General features: G+C 35.7%; 1 protein-coding gene across 1 annotated transcript in view; it reads left to right on the top strand.

Annotated features, from left to right (window-relative positions):
* Positions 1 to 9,824: 9,824 nt before the first annotated feature.
* grin2bb (glutamate receptor, ionotropic, N-methyl D-aspartate 2B-b) overlaps positions 9,825 to 21,267 on the top strand; it is a gene marked incomplete at both ends in the record, with an annotated part of 135,646 nt that continues 124,203 nt past the window's right edge. The window contains one exon of the mRNA XM_079812111.1: positions 9,825 to 9,851. Coding sequence (XP_079668237.1) covers positions 9,825 to 9,851 — 27 coding nt within the window. The remainder of the gene's footprint in view (positions 9,852 to 21,267) is intronic.

Here is a 21,267-nt window from a genome sequence, read left to right as displayed (position 1 = left end):
ATTCATGTGTGGTTTCTTATTCATATTCCACCACTGGCTGTGAAAAAATATTTCTTTGGAATGAGAGTGGCACTAACCAACTATTTGGGGTCATGATCATTTGATCAATTTCTGATTAACCTCTCTAAAATGTTGATTGTATAAATTGATATATTTAATAATATATTCATGATTGTAAACAAATATATTTCCATGCACAAACAGTGGGCCAGAGATGCGCGGTTGGCAATTACAGCCGCGGACTCCGCGGATCGGGCGGATGACGTGACGAAAAATAAGATTATAAGATTTTAAATTCGGGCGGATGGTTCAACCATTCAAATTAATAAAAAATAAAAAAATATATTATGCTTACATTGTTAAATATTGTTGCAGCGCCTGGTAGGCCAAGCAGACCTGCAAGCTAGAAGCCCAGCCCAGCTGTCAGTATGGAGGCAGCCCCATTCTTAAATATAGCCTATCTCATAATTATATTTTATAATCAACGTAGGCTAAATGAAATGAAAAAAAACAAACAAAAAAACATTATAATATTTAAACATATGAAACTAAACAAGTAAAGTAGGCTACAAAGAAATGTCATGTTGGAGGGATTGAGTGCACGTCGTTTTACCAGTGAGCGGTTCTTGAGCTCCTTCAGTCACAGTAGGCTAAGGCAGGTTTTTTGCATTCATTTTTATTTCCTGTCGCTGTGCAGGCTCTTTTATTGTAAATGACAGTGTAAACAGTTCAATAACTATTTTAGTTAAAGGTTTAATGTAGGCCAGTCCATTGAATTACGATTGCTCGCGTCAGCAGCGCCTTGCATCGCCCAACAAGGCTTTACAATCAGCGGATGGCGGGCGGGTGCGGCTTTGAACTTTGGTCAAAAAACGTTGGTGCGGACGGTGCGTGATGCGTTTGCGGATTAAATAAAAGCCCAATCCGTGCATCTCCTATAGGCCTAGTGAACGCGTTTCGTGTCAGTAAGCACCCAGTCGTGATCATGTTCATTGTACTGCTTTAATTGTGAGGAAACCCCCCTAAAACGTCTATCATACAAGAGAATAGAGTCCTAAGATTATATTCATAACAATACAATAATGTATTTCCTTGCAGATATAGTGATAGAGGTTACACTCGTAGCTCAACAGCGGCTGGCTGAACTGCGGCATGAGTCGCATTGGAGTGACGTAAACTTCCCTCTTCAATTGATTGGCTTGAGGATGAGCTGTCAATCTAGAACTAGTGGACCAATGGTGATGCTAAGACCCGCCCCTAATTTACATGAAACTTGAACTGCAACATTTGAAACCGCAAGCACAGAATGTGGAAACAAGAGCAAAGGAGAAAAGAGCAAGGACATGCAAAAAATGAAAATAAGAGCAGAAAACATGATTTTGTGAGCGATTCAGATAATTTTGAATTCATGATTCAGTTTTGAGCAATATAATTTTAAACTTGTTTAAATATTTGATTTACGCTTATTATTTTTATTTCCGTGACTGCGTTGTTTGTGATTCTGGTTAACTTTTCATTGATTTTTCAGTTTTCTGCGTTATATTTTCACATTTGTTTTTAAAATTTTGATTCATGCTTATTATTTTGTTATGCATGACTGCAGTAAATTTGGCGGGATTCTGATCCCATACGTGTACCGTGTCTATTAATGTGTAGAGCTACAGTAACGCCTTCAGTTTAGATGGGATTAGCCTATATCTCTTAAACCTAGAATGAACAGTCTCTCTCTCTCTCTCTCTCTCTCTCTCTCTCTCTCTCTCTCTCTCTCTCTCTCTCTCTCTCTCTCTCTCTCTCTCTCTCTCTCTCTCTCTCTCTCTCTCTCTCTCTCTCTCTCATTTTCTATTTTTAAGTTATGAAAAAAAATCCATATTCATCCGTACAGTCACGCAGAGCCGAAGCACGACTAACCGAAACAATGTTCTTCCGCAAAATGCATGCAGTTTTGTTTTTGACCGCTAGAGGGCTACATACGATTACACAGTGGACATTTAAAAGTCATTTAGTCTTAGATTTAATTTTTCTTCTATTTTTAAATCTACACAAATACAATTAAAATGTATTTACACACATAGACAAAAAAAGATTAGAACAAAGACACAAGTGATAAAATATTCAGAAGCCTATTTGTTCCTATTCCCCTCTTAGTACAGAGAAACAAACATTGTCTCTTTTGGGATGAAATACAAAACTAAACAAATTTTTTGACACGCTAACACTGTACTGTTTTGATTAGGGAAACTTTGTTTGCTCAGCTAAGTTCGCAGGATGAGGATGTATGAGGATGACAGCAAAGTTGGCGCATAAAGTCGCCATGTTGCCAAACAGATGGGGAAGAGAGAGATATGACCATTAATTGAATGGGTTATTTGACATTGAGTGATGGGAGCGATAAGAAGTTGATGGCTGTTGCTTACCAGTGGGACTTGTGCAATTCCCATGAGATGAAGGGTGATGTGAGAGAACAGGATCACCCGCTCTCGCAGATACATTGTTGATTGTAAATAATAATGTGCTTTGATATGATGATAATTGCTAGCTATAGCCACTATTAGTCAGTTTTGTATCTCTTTTCCCATAACTTTAATGTAACCGCTTTAGGGAGATTTCCCATTGACTATAAAAATCAAAGAAATCAGCTTTATGTTTTTTTTTACAAACACATTTTTACAATATTGATAAATAGTTTTAATGTTTTTATATAATATTCTACACATTGAGTTGTATGTGAAATAGTTTGAGAGCTCAAATGTTCAAATTAACTTTTTACTTATATGATATATATTATATGATGTCTTCATCTTCATCGCCGGATATTCTTGGATAATGAGACAAATATCTGCAGGTCAGCTTTGCAATGCAATGGGTCACAGGTTTGATTGTATTGCATTGAGTTGCATTGCAATTCAGTGTAAAATGATCCTGTGACATTGGCGTGGCCAGCACCATACCTTACTGTATGAGCTACAGCAATACATTTTAATATACATTTGATTATGTTAAAGGTACACTACACTATGTAACCTTTTTGTTTAAAATGAACAAAACTCAAATGAGTCAATACATCAGTTATTTCATTAAAAACATGTTTTTATCTTACCCTGATTCACTAATAAGCCTATTCTAAGTGTTATATTTTAGACCCTGCAGGATGGTTTTATTGGGAAATTGCGTACATGTGTCACTTGCCCATGTGTGTCTCATCATATTCATAAATATAGAAAAAGTGGAGAAAAAAAAACACAGAATAGAGTAGAGTTTGCTGGCAAAAAGACAATGCGACAGAGCTCGTAATAAAACAAGAATCATCATTGGCTTGGCTTTTCGGAAAGGGCGAGAACTGAGGGATTTGAACATTCGTAAAAGCGCATGTTTTTTTGACCGCTAGAGGGCCAAAAGTTACTTAGTGTACCTTTAACATGAGTGTGTTTCTATTATGTTAAAAGATAGGGATAAATGGTGAAACCGGTTTGGCTTAATTTATCGCTGTTATCATTGATGCAAATGGAGTGGATGAAATTATCCATGGCAAAAAGTGGTGGGGACATGTCTCTGCCGTCCTCACTGTAAATGATTCCAATGATACTGCCATTATTGATTCAGATATCTATTCAAATTGTAGGTAGGCCACATGAATTCCAAACAGGGTTTATGTAGTGCTTTATCTGTATTTAAGAATCTTTCATTGATGTGCACCCCAGGAAGTGCTCTAATATAAACTTTTCTCAGTTACAACTCTGATACTTTAGGCATGAGGAGGTTATACATTATAAACAAAATTAAAACAAAAAAATGTAAGGCACAAATTGCACCATTTCCATGGCCCTTCTTTAACTCTCCTTTTATTTTTTTCTATTTCAAAGTGATCAATAAAGGGAGCGCGCAACAGGTAGACAGACAGACTGTGTGAGTTTTAAAAAGGAGTGGAAGACAGGTGCCAAGAAACTGAGGATCAAAGCACAGTGATCAGTAGCTCAAGCCAAGTAACCAGAGAAAGAGAGAGTGAGCCCTTGAGAGAGCAGACATCTGAGAACCAGACATTCACATGTACACAGAAAACTCAGACCGATGACAGATGGGGTGGTAGTGCACCGGTGCAGACAGAGTCAGTGCCTAAGTAGGACTGGGCAATGTGCAGAATGATGAATTGGCTCAAGTTGGAATTTTAAATTGAGATACCCACATACCACAGGTTATTAAAGAGGAATTTACTGAACTGCAGAATTCAAGGAAATTCAACAAAGTCACACAACAAAGAGATTTAATTTCTCTTTGGAACAAAAGATTAAAAATTACATAAGCTAGACTTATTACGGTTTCCACAAAAATATTAAGCAGCACAACTGATTTCAACATTGATAGTAATAAGAAATATTTCTTGTACATTAAATCAGCAGTAATGAAGCTGAAAAATCAGCTTTGCATCACTGGAAAAAAATACATTTTAAAATATATTATAATAGGAAACAGTTATTTCACAGTTTACTGTGTTTTTGATCAAACAAATGCAGTCTTGGTGAGAAGAGACATTAAAAACAATACAACAATTTTTACCAACCCCAAAACTTGAACAGTGCATTCAAAATGTTATATATACAGTGCTCTCTCCAGTCTCCACTAATATTGCCACCCCTGGTAAATATGATCAAAGGCGGCTGTGAAAATAAATCTGTATTGTTTATCCTTTTGATCTTTCATTCAAAAAATTCAAAAAATGTCATCGAAGAATTGAAAGTGGGGGGAAATCTCATTATGAAATGAATGTTTTTCTGGAGTTCACATTGGCCACAATCATTGGCACCCAATTATTGCCTGATGAGTTTGGAGAACACCTGACAAGAGATTAGAGACCATTCCTCCATACAGAATCTCTCCAGATCCTTCAGATTCCCAGCTCTTCTCTTCAGTTCACCCCACTCCTTTTCTATAGGGTTCAAGTCATTTCATTTTGTGCTCAGTGACACATTTTTGTGTTGATTTTGATGTTTGTTTTGGAACATTTGGATCCAACCATGTCCATGGCCCTTTATAAGATTTATAACAGATTTTCTATCTGTTGGTATTTGCTAGGATCCTTGATATCATGTATCTGAACAAGATGTCCAGGACCTCCAGCAAAAAAAATAGGCCCACAGCATTAAAGATCTAGGAGTATTTTTTAACCGTGGGCATTGGATACTTCGTATCCCTGTTTGCACCAAACCCATCTGGTATACATTGACATTCTTACTAAACCCATCTGGTGTGTTTGCTGCCAAAAAGCTCTTTTTTAGTTTCATCTGACCACAGAACCAGGTCCCTTTTGAAGTTCCAGTCGTTTCTGACAACTTGAGTTTGTTTTTGGATGAGCGAGGAATATTTTTCTGGAAACCCTCCCAAACAACTTGTGGTGATGTAGGTGCTGTTTGATACATTTCTTTAGGCTTTCTGACCCCAAGACTCAACTAATCTCACAATTCTACATCTGTGATCCTTGGAGAGTCTTTGTCCACTCAAACTCTCCTCATATCCGTGCATTAGGACGATATAGACACATGTCTCTTCCAGGCAGATTCGTAACATCTTTAGTTGATTGGAACTTCTTATTTATTGCCCTGATGATGGAAATGGGGATTTTCAATGCTTTAGCTATTTTCTTAGACATTTTCTATTTTGTGAAATCTTTTGCTGCACACCAGACCTCTATTCTTTGGTTTAACTCATTGTGGTGAATGCTTTACGGCAGTGGTTCTCAAAGTGTGGTACAAGTACCACTAGTGGTACTCAGGCTGCCTTTAGTGGTACGCAGAGGAATCACTAAATAAATTAATGTTAACACATACATTTTAATTTAAGCTTTATTTGAGTAAAGTTTGTTTTACATTTAAGTACAGTACAGTTTTAATTTAACTTTACAATACATTTTAATTTAATCATTATTTAATTATTTTATTTACCTGTATGTAAGCACAGTGCAGTGTTAATGTACAAACTGTGTATTTACAATGTTAAAGTGGCTGACAACAATAACTATTCTTATAAGGGACAAGCTGTCTCGTTTTTGAGCTGTGCAGAGCTGTAGCTGAATAGTTAGGCCTACTACGCTACTGTATTTTAATGCTGGTCATTATGGTGTTACTTGTAGAGTCAAATATTTTCTGAGGTGGTACTTGGTATAAAAAGTTTGAGAACCACTGATTTCGGGAATTTGGCCTTTTCCGCTAGTATTTGTGAACGGAAATATACTTCAGAGATATTTTACTCATAAGAATTTCTAGGGCTGCCAATAATTGTGGCCAACATGCATTGGAGAAAAACATTTATGTGAGTTTCCCCCCCACTTTCAATTGTTTTACTTCAATGAACGGTGAATTTTGTGAATTTTTTGCACAAATTTACAAACACAATTTATTTTCACAGCGGCCTTTGCTCATATTTACCAGGCGTGCCAATATGGCAATAACATACACATACAGCATATAGCCAAGTAAATTAAAACTTTTTTGTGCCATCTTTACGATTATGTCATGCTTTGCAAAATATCCCATGTTGTGTATATTTTAACATTTTTGCTTATTTATACTGAATAATTGTATTACTAATTTGTATCTTTTGTAATCTTTTTCTCACTCTCAGTTGTGCAGTAATCCTGTAGAGGGACCCCTCTCATTCTGCTTCCTCTGCCTCCTACTCAACAGTGCTCTGTCCGTAAGGGAGGGGTGTGAGAGAGAGAGAGAGAGAGAGAGAGAGAGAGAGAGCGAGCAGTCTCGTTGTGTGGAATTCTTGGGCAGACATCGCAACCGTTACACCTCTTCCTACTGTTCTGCCTCAGTCACTGTCTGTGGAAAAGGGCTATTACTTACTGCAAACGGAGGACTCCTTCAGAAGCCAAAAGAGAGGGAGAGAAAGAGAGGAAAAAAGAGTGAAAGAGAAAGAAAGAGATGAACTAAAGCAACAACTGGACAGCAGGAACAAACTGACTGCCTTTTCTGTATAAAAGAAAGGAAGGAAAACGGAAGGCACTGGAGTATTTGTTTTTTTCTTTCGTTTTGTTTTTTTCTTCTTTCTCATCGTGGTGCTGGGAGGCACATCATCTTTTCATTTGTTTGCTCTCTCCATCATTTGCCTCCTGATCTATTTCTCCATCTATATGGTGTATAATTTTGTCTATTTATGACGAGACAGGAGAGGAGAGAAAGAAGGGGCAAGTTTTTTTTTTTTACTCTTTCACTCGTTTTTGACTATTTATGTCCCCCTTCATTCCTTCACCTGTCCCTCCTTTTCATCATCCCCTCTTCCTTCCATCCCTCCCTTCATCTCAAAAGTGTGACGCTCCCTGAATGAAAGTTGGATAGAATTACGAAAGAGACTCAGAAACCATCTCCACATCTCCTTATCAGTTTTTTTAATCCTTTTTCTTTCTCTCTTTTTTTAACAGTTCTTTTGTCCTCCACCATCTACCCTCACGTATCACTCTTTTTTTCCCTGGATGCTTTAATATTCTTCTAGGTAGGTTTAACGGCTCGTTTAGTGTCTGTCCGGTCTGTTTGTCTGTGTGTGTGTGTACTTGTGTGTTCTTTTTTTACATGTACATAAAACACACATACACACATGCATTAAACTAATGGACAGCCAGGTGTCAAGAATTAAATATCACTTCTCCATGCCCATTTTTCTCCAACTCTGTCCATCTCTCACTTATGAACAGAAAGACATTTATTTCCTGCCATTCTTTCTATTGTAACACACACACACACACATACACACACTTAAAACACTCACACACATCTGGGCTACCCAGTCTGAAACATCCTCCATTCATCTCCAGTGTCCAGTGCAAGCATCAGTGTCTTCTATTTCATTTGAGAAATCATTGCAGACACATTTCTGAGATGAGGTTCTGCTTCCATTCTTTGACAGAGATGGGTGAGGTTGGCGTGACTGCTTAATTTGTGCTTCTTGGACACATTTTGAACTTGTGATCTGTGTCGTCGGCGGAGGCCTTCTCTGAGCTGTTGAAACATGAAACCTGATTTGTGAACAATAAATTGGTATTTGCTGAAAATATTGATTAGGTTTCAGAGCAGCAGTCGTTTTTTTCTTCTTCTCTCGTTTCACCTGCTCACAAGCTCGAGTCCATTTGCGCTGTTATGGTCACTCCTTCGTTTTATTGAGTGTTTAATTTTCTGCTGTCACTCGCCATCTTTTTCTCATTTTATCCTTTCATCTAACACCTTTCGGATAGGCCGTCACCTCCACTTCTTTTCTTATCACCACCTCTTGATTTTCTCTATATTCATTTAGGGTCCCTTTTTTTAGGTGTCGTGCATGACTGGTGTATGACTGTAATCTCAATAGAGAAAAACTTTTCACTCCCCACTGAAAGTTATTTACAGCCCATCAGTTATCCCCCTTGAATGATCCTTTTGCACTTCATTTTATACATTTGAATTCAGAACTGCTTTCTTTGATTGACTGAACGATATTCTTCTATTTACCTCTAAATATTACAAAAGAGGATTTTTTTTCAATCTTTGATTGGTTTTTATATATAACTATCTAAGAAAGGGGTGGTGATCCAAGGAGTGACGTCGTGTCACAACTTAATATGGAAGGAAATCTCCTTTTTCCATTCATGTTGATATTTCATTTCCCATGCATTATTATTTAGTTTATGTGCTTATGCTTCCCTCTTGGCGACTGGTTTGAAATCTCAAATAAAATTCAGTTTCAGCTAAAACTTTCCTTGAGACATCTCAAACTCATCATCTCCCCCACATTTTTTTCTTATATATGGACTGTTTGAAAAACAAACAATCAAAAAGAAAAAAAAAAGCATCTCACTTGCCTTTTATTGGGCGAAATGGACAAATCAGTGGAAGGCGACCATCTTGTCTTACGTTTTTGAATGCTTGCACTCGCCTTCTGTCTTGTGTATCACATTTTTGTAAACATTACCCAAATAATAATGATGAAATGCCACAGGACAGTTAGACTGGTAAGTAACACGGTAAAAATATCACACAAGTATTTGTACATATTTGTAAGTGTGTTACTGTGTGTGTTTGTGAAACATGCCTGTCCTTTCTATGGCTTGAAATAGACTAAAGTGCATCTATTTACGTATCAGTTAAGCAATAAGTATTGAACACTGTATATTAGATCAGTTGAAAGAAATGACAAAAGGGAAAAAAGAAACATCTCAAATCTAAGTTTGATCTTTATTCAACATCATTAGTGCTTAAGATACTGTTCTCTTCCTTTCTCTTCCAATAGTGTCATGAGAAGGACCCAGCGAAGGACGTACATGGATACTTGAACCAATGACAATTTAAGACCAGACGTCGCTTCTCCATCCCTCTCACTACTGGACTGCTGGGCATCAAGCAACTCCAGAGATTGTGGACTTGTGAACTTTTAGAAACATCTTCTTTTCACCTTTTTATATCACATTTTGTAGCCGATGTAGGCCTGACTTTGTCCTGGTTCATTTTAAATTTTACGTACATTTCTTAGGTTTGATACAAGACTTTAAACTTTTCTTGAGTGACTGAACATCATAGCTCAAGCAAGTTTTACTTGTCTTTTATTTTGTCTTCACTTGTGAGCCAGGCATCTTTCTTACCTTTCTTGAGTGGCTTTTCTTAATAGTTTTGATTTGATAAACGATTGCCTGTGCTCAGTCATCCAGCCTGGATTTACAGTAGGGACCAACACTTTCATCCAGTCCTACTTTTTCTTACCAATCCCTCAAACTACTTCAACGGTCGGTCACTCCTCCATCCAGGGCTATGAGAGGAAGAGACAAGACCCAGCTCACATCATCATGCAGGAGTTGAGGAGAGAGAATGGGAGTTGGGCTGGCAATGTTCAAGGTAAGGGATTAACTTTGCTTTCCTTTCTTCTCTATTGTTTATCCTCGCTATCTCTGGCTATGTTCGCAATGGAATATATAATGGAGTCCAAATGAAAAACAATTGTAGTTCATAATTAGTATCGTAACATAATTAGTAACATCATTCATTACATTCAACATTTGAGGTAATATAATCAGACTACTTTTTGATTACTTTTAGATTACTTTTGACCTAACTTGTTTATCACATTGATTTGAATAGGATAATCTTGCACCATATTGATATAAAAATACAAAGAGAAAGAAAATATTCTGTTCTTTGTATCAACAACATGACGTGCATTAAATATTACATTACGTCAGGGTTTCCCAGACTGGGGTTCCTGATTGAACTGCAGGGGGTTTTATGAGTGTATCAAAATAAAACACTTGCTAAAAAAGATGAAATATTTTATTTGTTCAACTGCATGTCATGTGACCACTAACCAACATCAGACCAACTTCATTTTATTATTGACTTAGGTTAAACTTCAAGTAAATATATTAGGTCAAAGAGGTTCAGCTGACAAAAAAGTAGGGAAATCCATGTAAATATGATATTACATTAATTTGTACATTTTAACATGTTTTGAAAGACTCACTGGGTGATAATACAAACAATAATGAATGTGTTTGCCATGAGTTGATTAGATATGCAATGTTGAGAATAATTGACTGCCATTGTGAGAATAACATGTAATCAATAAAAGAGTAATCAATAAAAAAGTAACTAATCTGATCACAAGTATTTTGAAATTTAATATAATCTAATTACAAGTACTTAATGATTACATGTAATCAGTTACTACCCAGCACTTCTAACTACTTACTGAATAATGTATTTACTGTTAAAAAAAGTTAGGGGGTCAGTACGATTTTTTTGAGGGGGGTTCATACTTTTATTCAGCAAGGATTCATTACATTTTTCAAAAATTACAGTAAAGACTTTTAGAAATGGACGTTGTTATAAATGTTTTTTGAACTTCCTATTAATCAAAGAATCCTGAAAAAAATATATATCCTGGTTTCCACAAAAACATTAAGCAGCACAACTGTTTTTGAGCAGCAAATCATCATATCAGAATGATTTCTGAAGGATCATGTGACACTGAAGACTGGAGTAATGATGCTGAAAATTCAGCTTTTCCATCACAGGAATAAATCATATATTAATATATACATTTAATTAAATTGCAATAATATTTCATAGTATTACTGTTTTTACTGTATTTTTGATCAAATAAATGTAGTCTTCACCATCATTGGAGAATGGAGAAAGATGCTTTTTGCCCACAGAATTGTGTAGTTGCAACATCTACAAGCAGGGCCTAAAAAAATAAAAATACAATTGTTTATTTATGTATTATTATAATTTTTTAAAATCAAATTTGTAAGTTTTACAAAATTTGGCAGTACAATTTAATAATGAGTCATAAAAGAGTCAAAAATCATAGCTAATTTTATGTTCATTCATCACACAAAATCTTGAGTGCATTGCATTGTGGGATACAGTACAGAGCACTATGTACTTTGTTATATGCTGCCCATTTTTGGCAAATGTAACTGGTCATATTCAATGCATACATGAAATTTGCACAGAATACATACCAGGATTGGGTTAAAAATGTCTCGTTTTTAGTCAATTCTCATTTTGATGAACCAATGTCGATTCTTAAATCCCAAGAATCGCTCTTTTAGTTGATGTTGTTTTCAGTTGACGAATTAATAAATATTTGTAGTGCACCTCCCATTCTATAAATCTCAATAACCTCAGAGTTCCTCTGAAAGCTTTGTGCTTTGTTACTTTTTATATGAAACAAACTTTCAAAATGTGTCAATTTTATTATGAAACACAATGAAAATCATTTTGGCTCTCTTAAATGTGGCGTGACAGATCACTCTGCTAGTTATAAACATCAGAAGGTATGTTGAAAGATACAGTACAACTTAACAAAATCCGTATCATATCTCGCTCAATCAGTGTTTCAGCCAAGAAAAGATGTCAGTTAAACAGCTTGTACACAATATGTCACGTAGTGTTACATGTAGTGCACATAGCTCGATAGTTAAGAGAAGAACATTTTGCTAAATATATGTTATATGCTAAATATTAGGGTATTGACACATTTCACGATTCGATTAGATTTCCATTCACAAGCTTTCGATTCGATTGCGATTATGATTCGATTCAATATCGATTATTGTGGATATATATCAGATACAGTACATGGCAAATTTTCTTGAGGAAAAAATGTCTTAACTAATGCTGTAAACTATACATGGGAGTCAGTAGGTGCATTACTATAATACTGATTATACCGATCAGACTGATTATTTACATTAACTGATTTAAATTACACTCAATGATGTTTTTTTTATAATAATAAAGTTATAATACTTAATTTACAATCACATAATCATATTTCTACTCTAATTAGTTTTTTAAAATATAAACATTTAAATGCTGGCAATGATAAAAACTTGAGGGATTTATTCAACGTAAGAACATTAAAAATTATAATGAATAGCCTATAATTTATAATATATTTTCACTTAATAAGTTCTTCAATATTCTTCACCATTTAAACTTTTTATGATTGACTTACTGGGTTCCTAGTTTTCAGCACTTGAGAGATATTTTTTTCCCTTGAGAATATCGGCCATGTACTGTACCTCATATATATCCAATTGAATCGATATTGAATCTAATTGAATCAAAATCGGAATTGAATTGCAAGCGTGTGAATCGAAATCTAATTGAATTGTGAAATTCCAGTCAATACTAATAGCCCTGATAGCCTACATACAATGTGCAGCAACAATTTTGAAAGAATTATGTTAATATAGTAATCTGAATAGCTTGCCAGCCATTCTTGATCTTTGATATTCTCTCTTAAGCACGCACATTCGCTTTCTCTCTCATTACCATTTTACCTTCTCTCACTTCCTCGAAGGCCGTAACAACATGTCTGTTTTTTCTTTCAGGGCTCTAATTTTCTGTTGTCTTAATGAATGTGTGCGTTTCTGATACTCAGCGCGGCATTGTCTTCTTTTCATGCAGGCGTGCTGCCTTCTATCCAGTTTGAGTAATGTGCCTGTGGTCTGGGTCAGACATGGCAGCTAAGTGGGTTAATGAAAGAGAGAGTAAGAGCGATAAATACTGAGAACGGGAGAGAGGGTAAGAAAATAGGGTGAGAAACAGACGGCCTTTTACTCTCTTGCTCTGTTTTCTCTAGAGGCGCTCCTGATAGCCGTTAGACTCATTCCTGGGAAAACAGGAAAGTCGTTAGTCGATCTGAAAACGTCTGATGATGTATCGCCCTCTTAAGATGTGCCGCTGCTGATTAACGTGAGGTGACAGTGTTTTTTACCCACGTCAGTGGGGCCGAAGCAGCTGTCAATCAAGCTTGACGTTGATTGACGGGGACCAGAGGGATGAGGACAGTGTGGAATGTCTTTCAGAGTGAAGCATCACTCAGAGATTCTGTTGGTGTGGTAACAGAGCCTCTGTTGGCATGGCAACGGAACATAGGGACACGAGGGCATTCTAGACTTTCAATGATATAACTGCTACACAGAGATGGTGCAAATCTGATTTTGTGTCAGCCGTTGTTTCAGAAATAATGATACTTACGCTGTAGACACCTTGCTTGTGTACACAACTCGTCTGACAATGTGCTGCTCTACATTGAACTAGCGCGCGTACCGACTGAGCAAACAACAAGCCGTAATCTATCATCCTGAAAACTGGGGAAATTTGACTTAGAAATGTTCGTTTTCAAACAACAAAGATGATAGTCAATAAGAGCCTCTCTGGGATGGATGATGAAACAGTTAGTTAAATGTGTGGTGTGGGTTTGTTGGTGCTAAATTGTTTTGTGGCTTTGTTGTGAAGGAGTGAATATCGAGAGCTAGAATTTTGTGTACTTTCCAGTCAGAGAAACAGGACAGTGTGTTATAAAGCATTGACAATGGTGTTCTTTAAATTGTTTAATATAATATAATATAATATAATATAATATAATATAATATAATATAATATAATATAATATAATTAATATAATATAATATAATATAATATAATATAATATAATATAATATAATATAATATAATATAATATAATATAATAAATATAATATAATATAATATAATATAATATAATATAATATAATATAATATAATATAATATAATACACTGCCCGGCTAAAAAAAGTGGCTGTTTTTTTATGTTTCTAGCACGTTATATGTTTGGCAACAGTTCTTCTAACCCTAAATGATGGAGTGTGTAGATTTTCAGTTCTTAAAGGGGTTGGTTGATTGCCCCTTTTTACAAGATGTAAAATAAGTCTCTGATGTCCCCAGAGTGTGTATGTGAAGTTTTAGTTCATAATACCCCACAGATCGTTTTTTATAGCATGTTAAAATTGTAAATTTTTTGAGGGTGAGCAAAAACGTGCCGTTTTTGTGTGTCCCTTTAAATGCAAATGAGCTGCTGCTCACGGGGCGGAGCTTCAAGAACTCCAGTTAGCAGCTCTGATTACCTCATGCAGACAGGCAATGAAACTGTTCAGCCTTTTGTGTTCAAACCAGAGTCAGACGATGGAGAGAAGTGACAACATGTAGAATGCAACAGATTCAGATGTTCCTGAATGGTTAGTTGATGAATTTATGTAGCTGAAGTGGAGTTAACTATCTTCAAGTCATTGATTAGCATATTCGGTCATGATAATCTCACCCCCTTTGTTGCGTGTTCCCGGGGGCAGGGTTTATGTAAATTTCAGGGTTAGTGATGTCACTAACCCTGGAGGAAACTCATGGAGTCCCTACCAGCCGTTTGTTGTAGTCCTTAAAGGTGTCATGAACTGGCTTTTAATTTTTTTTTATACTATTGTCTGAGGTCAACTTATGACGTTTGCGTGGTTTTTACATTCAGAAACATCATAATGAATAAGTAATAGGCTATTTTCTGCCTTGGTTTTGAGGGTCTCTGAAAAACGGTCGGTTTTGATGGGCGTGCCGCACTGAAGACTTGGAAGTAAACGCCCACGGCTAGGATTGGATAAGATTTGCATATTTAATGAGCTTCTGCTCCCCCTGTCAGTGACAGCGCGTGGCAAAGGGCAACCGGAATGAATCGCCCAGCCCACAGCTAGGGCTCGCAAAATGTCTTTATCAAACAAACACAATGATTCAGCTCTCATCCACTCGCGATTGATTGGAATGTTATTTCTGTATCGTTTCGCCCTATCATTAGTGAATATAACCGCGAACCGTATACACACACACACACGTGTGCGCGCGATAGCCCATCTGAAAAGCACATAGCCCCGGGACTTTGGGCTTTGCTAGCTGCCGTTACAAGTCCGAGTCTGATCACGAATGAACCAATAACACCTTCTCCAGCCTGTGACGGCGTGCTAAGGTATGTAATCAATAGATATCAAACGATCTGTAGCAATGCAATACTAACACATATAAAAACATGTTTTACTCACATAAGTGTGTTGCACCGTTCCTGTTGGATCCAATACAGAAGGCACAACATTGTGTTTTAATCTCAATATGTCTGCAAATCCAGTCTTGACCTGTATCTTGTTTACAATCGATTCCGCACCGTTTAGCTCCACGAGTCGGTGGGCGGGCTTGAGGCGGTGCTTCCGCATTCTATTAAGTCAATGGTCCACATATTGTGAAAGCTCTCGTTTGCTGGGCCTGGTGTTTATAAAAGCTTTTCTTTGACTAACAAGGACGTTTTCAGCTCTGAAACTTACAGGATATTCTTATGTCACGATGAACTTTCACATACCAAAGGCTCAAAGGAAAGTTGATTTCTCAATTCATGACCCATTTAAAAAGGAATTTCTTTAAAAGAAAATATCTCCCTTTGCTTTGAACTTTGAGCATCATAACTTTTCAGAGGTTGTTCATACTCAAACAGCAACGTTACACACTAACTAAAGTTTAAAAAGTGAAATCATAATCAACCACCCCTTTAAACAGCCATGTAGGAAGACATATCATGGCCATATTCCAGGATGACAATGTCAAGATTCATCAGGCTCAAACTGAAAGAACAAACACCTTTAATTCATTGAAAGTCTTTGGGATGTGCTGGAGGAGACTTTACAGAGTGCTGGACTCTTGCATTTTCAATACAAGATCTTTGACCAAAAATTGATGCACCTCTTGATGGAAATAACATCACAGCATTTATTTCCTTCAAGAGGTGCATTTCATTACACATCATGTATTGACAATGCAAGAGTCCAGCACTCTGTAAAGTCTCCTCCAGCACATCCCAAAGACTTTCAATGAATTTGGACTCAGAGCTGCCAATTCATGTGTGAAAATTATCCTTCATGCTCCCTCCCAACCATTCTTTCACAGTTTGAGCCTGACAATCTTGACATTGTCATCCTGGAATACGGCCATAATGTGTCTTCCTAAATTGGTGTTTAAGAAATGAAAAGCTACACACTCCATCATTTAAGGTTAGAAGAACTGTTGCCAAACATATAACGTGCTAGAAACATAAAAATCACTGCAATAATGATCCAATCATTGGCTCTTAAGCATTTGCCAATTTAAATCCAAACAGCCACTTTTTTTTTTGGCCGGGCAAAATTTTTTATAAAATAAAATAAAATAAAATAAAATAAATAAAATAAAATAAAATAAAATAAAATAAAATAAAATAAAATAAAATAAAATAAAATAAAATAAAATAAAATAAAATAAATAAATAAAATAAAATAAAATAAAATAAAATAAATAAAATAAAATAAAATAAAATAAAATAAAATAAAATAAAATAAAATAAAATAAAATAGAAATCAAATCAAATCAAATCAAATCAAATAAAATAAAATAAAATAAAATATTTAATTTAATTTAATTTAATTTAATTTAATTTAATTTAATTTAATTTCTACAATATTTTGGAAGGGTCCTAATTAGATAATTTCCAATATTATTCCTCTTGTCTTAATAGGACAACATATTTACTGTAATTACCTGATTTTTTGTTATAACACATGATTAATCGTTAAAAGAAACAATCTTTTCAACTACACAGTATCATTATTTCTGTGTTACAAATATTCAAATTATCACTGCTTTTACTGTTATACAATTTTATAGATCGGATAGAGACACATCTATGGCAGCGATCAAAATAGAGCACATCACGGTTTGACGCTTCAAATATAAAGATCGTATCAATTACATTGTTGCACCAGTACACTGAAAAAAATGATTTGTTGAATTTACTTCATTTTTTTATTGTGGTCGCAATCAATTTATTTGATCTCAATTTAAACAAAAATACATGCAATTCCCATAAAACCAATTCATTTTTTTTCATTAAAATCAAAAAACTAAATTTAAATTATTTAAACGAGCACAAATTAATTATGCTTAATTTAATCGGGCCATAATCATTTTTTTCAGTGTAGGTGCCGACAAGTGATTGTTGTTGACTGTCATTGAATCATTTACTCAAGAAATTCGTTAAAAAACAAGTGAAGTATTATGAGCGAGTCATTGAATCAATCATTCATTTAAACAGATTTTTTTTTTTAAATAGACTGCAGCAATTAACATTTTGTCAGAACCTCTAGTAAATGACATGCTATTTTGTTCAGTTGTCTGTTCAGAATCATGGGAGAATCATGATCTCTATTTGAAGCAAAGAAAGTCATGAATTGATCCAGAATCATGTTGCTCTAATAGGTCGCTATATGCACAAAACAACCGATAAAATATCAAGAAAAAACAGACATATAAAGAAAAAGCGCTAAAGTGAATACAATTGAAAGTGTGTTTTAATTTTGTTTTGGTTTTAATTTGTGTACAGCAGTATACTGTCAGATAAAACTGGTTACAGTTGAACGTGTTGTCTGTTCAAGTGCACAAATGTGTGCGTGTGTGTGAAAGTGTTTGTGGCGGTAGGAGAGATGGATTGACATGACATGGAGGTCATTATCCTGCACTGGTCTTTTCTCATCGGCTTTAACAGTATTGACTAACAAATTAAGGGGATTTGGTTCCAGCGTGTGTGTAATGGGCGCATTTAACAGAGTTCATCTGTGTAATCGGGTCAAAAGGAATATACCTTATGGCACAGGTCAGTTTGCAAACAGGCAAGTTACAGCTGAGAGTGCATGTGTGTGTTTTGATCCCCCCACCCCTCCCATGGTGATGATTTACCAGTTTATCAATGTGCACCTGTTGTAATTCACACCTCCATCACCATAGGAGTAATTTTGGCTCTCGTCCCTCGTTCACTAAGATGGTTGAAGCTTAGCCTTAATCACAGCGCATGACTTCATTACGGATAGTTACAGTGACTTAATGAGCTCTTGTCCAGTCATGCACAGTGTCATAAGTCTCTGAGATGAGTGATATGCATATTTAATGGTGTAATGTCATTATGTCATTTAATGTCATTCTGCCTCTTTGGAATGGAGGATATGGTTGAGAAAGTTGTGAGTAAGCGGATATGTAGCGCAGACAACAGTCAAAATATCATCATACCAAACACTGCAGTTCAATACCATATTTTGCTTGGCTGTTATTTTTTGTGAAGTGTGAAATACTGGATATATCAGATTAGCTGTCACCTAAAAAACGTTTGGTCTGCATTTTCTATCTGTCTGCTTTTACTGCCGGGATGCTCAATCCCATTCCTGGAGATTTACCGGAGATTTTTCTGGAGTTCAATATAAAACTCATTCAAACACATAATAATAGCTAGTAATGATTTTTATGACAAGGGGTCAAGGTTTGGCTGGGTGGTATGGTCCAGTTAACCCCTGATGGTAGATGATATAACTTTGTCATCTTGGGGCACAAATTGACGGCCATTCAAAAGTAGACGTGCATTGTGAATGATTTGTTTTCCAAGTGTCATTTAAATCCTATTTTAAATGTTTTTGGAGGACTTTAAAAAGTGTGAAATGGTCTTATTTTTCCTTGTCTTCTGCCATTCATGACACATCTCAGGATAGTCACTCAGATCTGGAAAGATTGCAAAAATTCACACTATTTAAATGTAATAAAAGTATACTTTAATACTTTCGTAGTTTAATTTGATAAATTGATAAATTCATGACATATATCACTTTATTCTATAAAACCTATTTAGTTTGAATTCATTTTTAGTACATTTAAATAACACATATTATTTTATGTTTTGTTATCTTAACCCCAAAATGTCAGGTGGTGCAACTGTCCGAACAAATGAACATGCTAAGAAAATGATTTAAAACGATGTCGTTAACGCTTTTTTTTTTAAGTTTTATGTGTCAATGATCCATTATATTAAACAAAAGTGTGTGTATATCGGTCAGCTGTTCAGTTGAGTACAACTAGGACCTCAGGCAGTAGTCATTTGTAATGCCTGATTAAACAAAAACATATGTACAAAATGTAACAATTGTGTAAGGTATTGGCTAAGCTAACAGGCTAATCGCCTATTGAAATGCAAAGCTAGTGCACTTATCATAAAAAAAACACAAAGAACAAGCAGTGTTTCATTTCACACTCTTTAGCTTCAGTTATATAAGGTTATATGCAGCTCTGTTATATAACAGACATTAATGGTCATAAAACATAGTAGGCTATTGTGATTTTGTAGGATTGTAATATTTTGTAGGGTTTCTAATCAGGCATTGAATAGAGCGGAATCATCCTAGGACAACTCAACGAACCCGAAAATGTTGATTGACCATCTGCGGCCTGAATACATTTGATCTTTGCAACTGATGTTTTTGGTTAGAAATAAAAGTGACCTGCTCATAGTGGTTGAATACCAGTAGTGGAGGTCCACATGATTTAAAACACGATCTGTAGTAAAGGATGTACGCCACATCACAGCTCATGTCTCCCTTTGGTGTCCATTAGTGAACGCTACATAGTGTGTTACAAAGCACAGAGGAGTGGACGATTGAGCGATTTGGGATGGGGCTCATTGTTTCATGGTAACCATTTGCTGATATTCATTTGGCCTAAACAAGGAACAGCTTGGTAATTAATTACCCATGACCAATGGGCAGGGGGGGTGAGCCAATGCTCGCGCGTGATTGGTCAAAACAGAAGCAGGCCATCACCAAGCCCTCAGGGGAGGAAGTGATCTCTCACCCGAAAACCTGCTCATCACTGCGCTCATGTCTGTCAGAGTGTGTACGGTCTGATACAGATGTTATGGTTGTATCCATTCATAACATTTACAGTATTTGCCGTATATTGGTAGTGCTGCTTTTCCTCCGCATCTGCTGGCCAAAAAAACTTTCCCCGTAGAATCTCACACATCCTGTGTGTTTGTATAGGTGTGTGAGGTTGTGGGTAATGGAAGTTCAGTTTGTGGGCCCATATGGATTTGCATATGTTTAGGACTCAGTTATGTTTGTCAGGGCCGTGCAGAGAGTTCTTCAGAGGCAGGGGCTCAAATGTAAAAAAGGGGCAATATGTAAATATATATATATATATATATATATATATATATATATATATATATATATATATATATATATATATATATATATATATATATATTAGGGGTGTAACGGTACACAAAACTGACGGTTCGGTACGTATCTCGGTTTTGAAGTCACGGTTCGGTACGGATTCGGTACAGCAGTTTTACAAAATTGTGTTTTATTAATTTTTATTCAACAGTGGTTTAATAAAAAAAAAATTGTCTGTCCTTAAATGAATTCAATTATAACTAAAAGTTTCTTAAAGATAATGCTGTAAACTATATAGGGAGCCCTTACATATTGCTATTAAAGATTAACAACAGAGCCCAAACTATTAGCCTAAATTCATTTGCTATTTATTTTTAGATATAATAATCAACACTCATAAGCTTCACATAAAGCAGTTTTTGCATTAATATGTAAATCTAATTATTATTATTTTTTTGATTTATTTGTTGAAATATAATCATTTAGTGGCTGTAATTTTCATGACAGGTTTATTTAAACATACATTAAATAAACAAGACATCACTAACAGGCTAAGTGGTATATAATGAATATATATAGGCTAATATAACGAATATATAGGCTAATATAGTGCATGTGTTCAGTGAAAGAGTTAATCTCTCTAGTGAACTCACAGCTGTGGACACTGAATGACTTCTGAGGTAAATGTGATTCTACATGACATTGTTTGTTTACAAGCTGTTTTATTGTCTTTCCGCGGTTGAAACACAGATGGAGCGATTACACAACATATGATACGTTTCAGTAAGTTGTAATGTATCCTCAACATACCTTAAGATATTCATTTCTTTAGGAAGAGATGATCGCGTTCACTCGCGCGCCGCGCGCTGCCGCTTGAAGTTGAACTGATACGCGTCTATCTGTCACGTCACATAATAGAGCGTTAAAAC

The sequence above is a fragment of the Gobio gobio genome, assembly GCF_949357685.1.
Source record: "Gobio gobio genome assembly, chromosome: 3".
In the NCBI taxonomy this organism is placed as follows: domain Eukaryota; kingdom Metazoa; phylum Chordata; class Actinopteri; order Cypriniformes; family Gobionidae; genus Gobio; species Gobio gobio.
The sequence above is the reverse complement of the archived record's forward strand: the minus strand, read 5'-3'. Positions and strand labels throughout refer to the sequence as shown.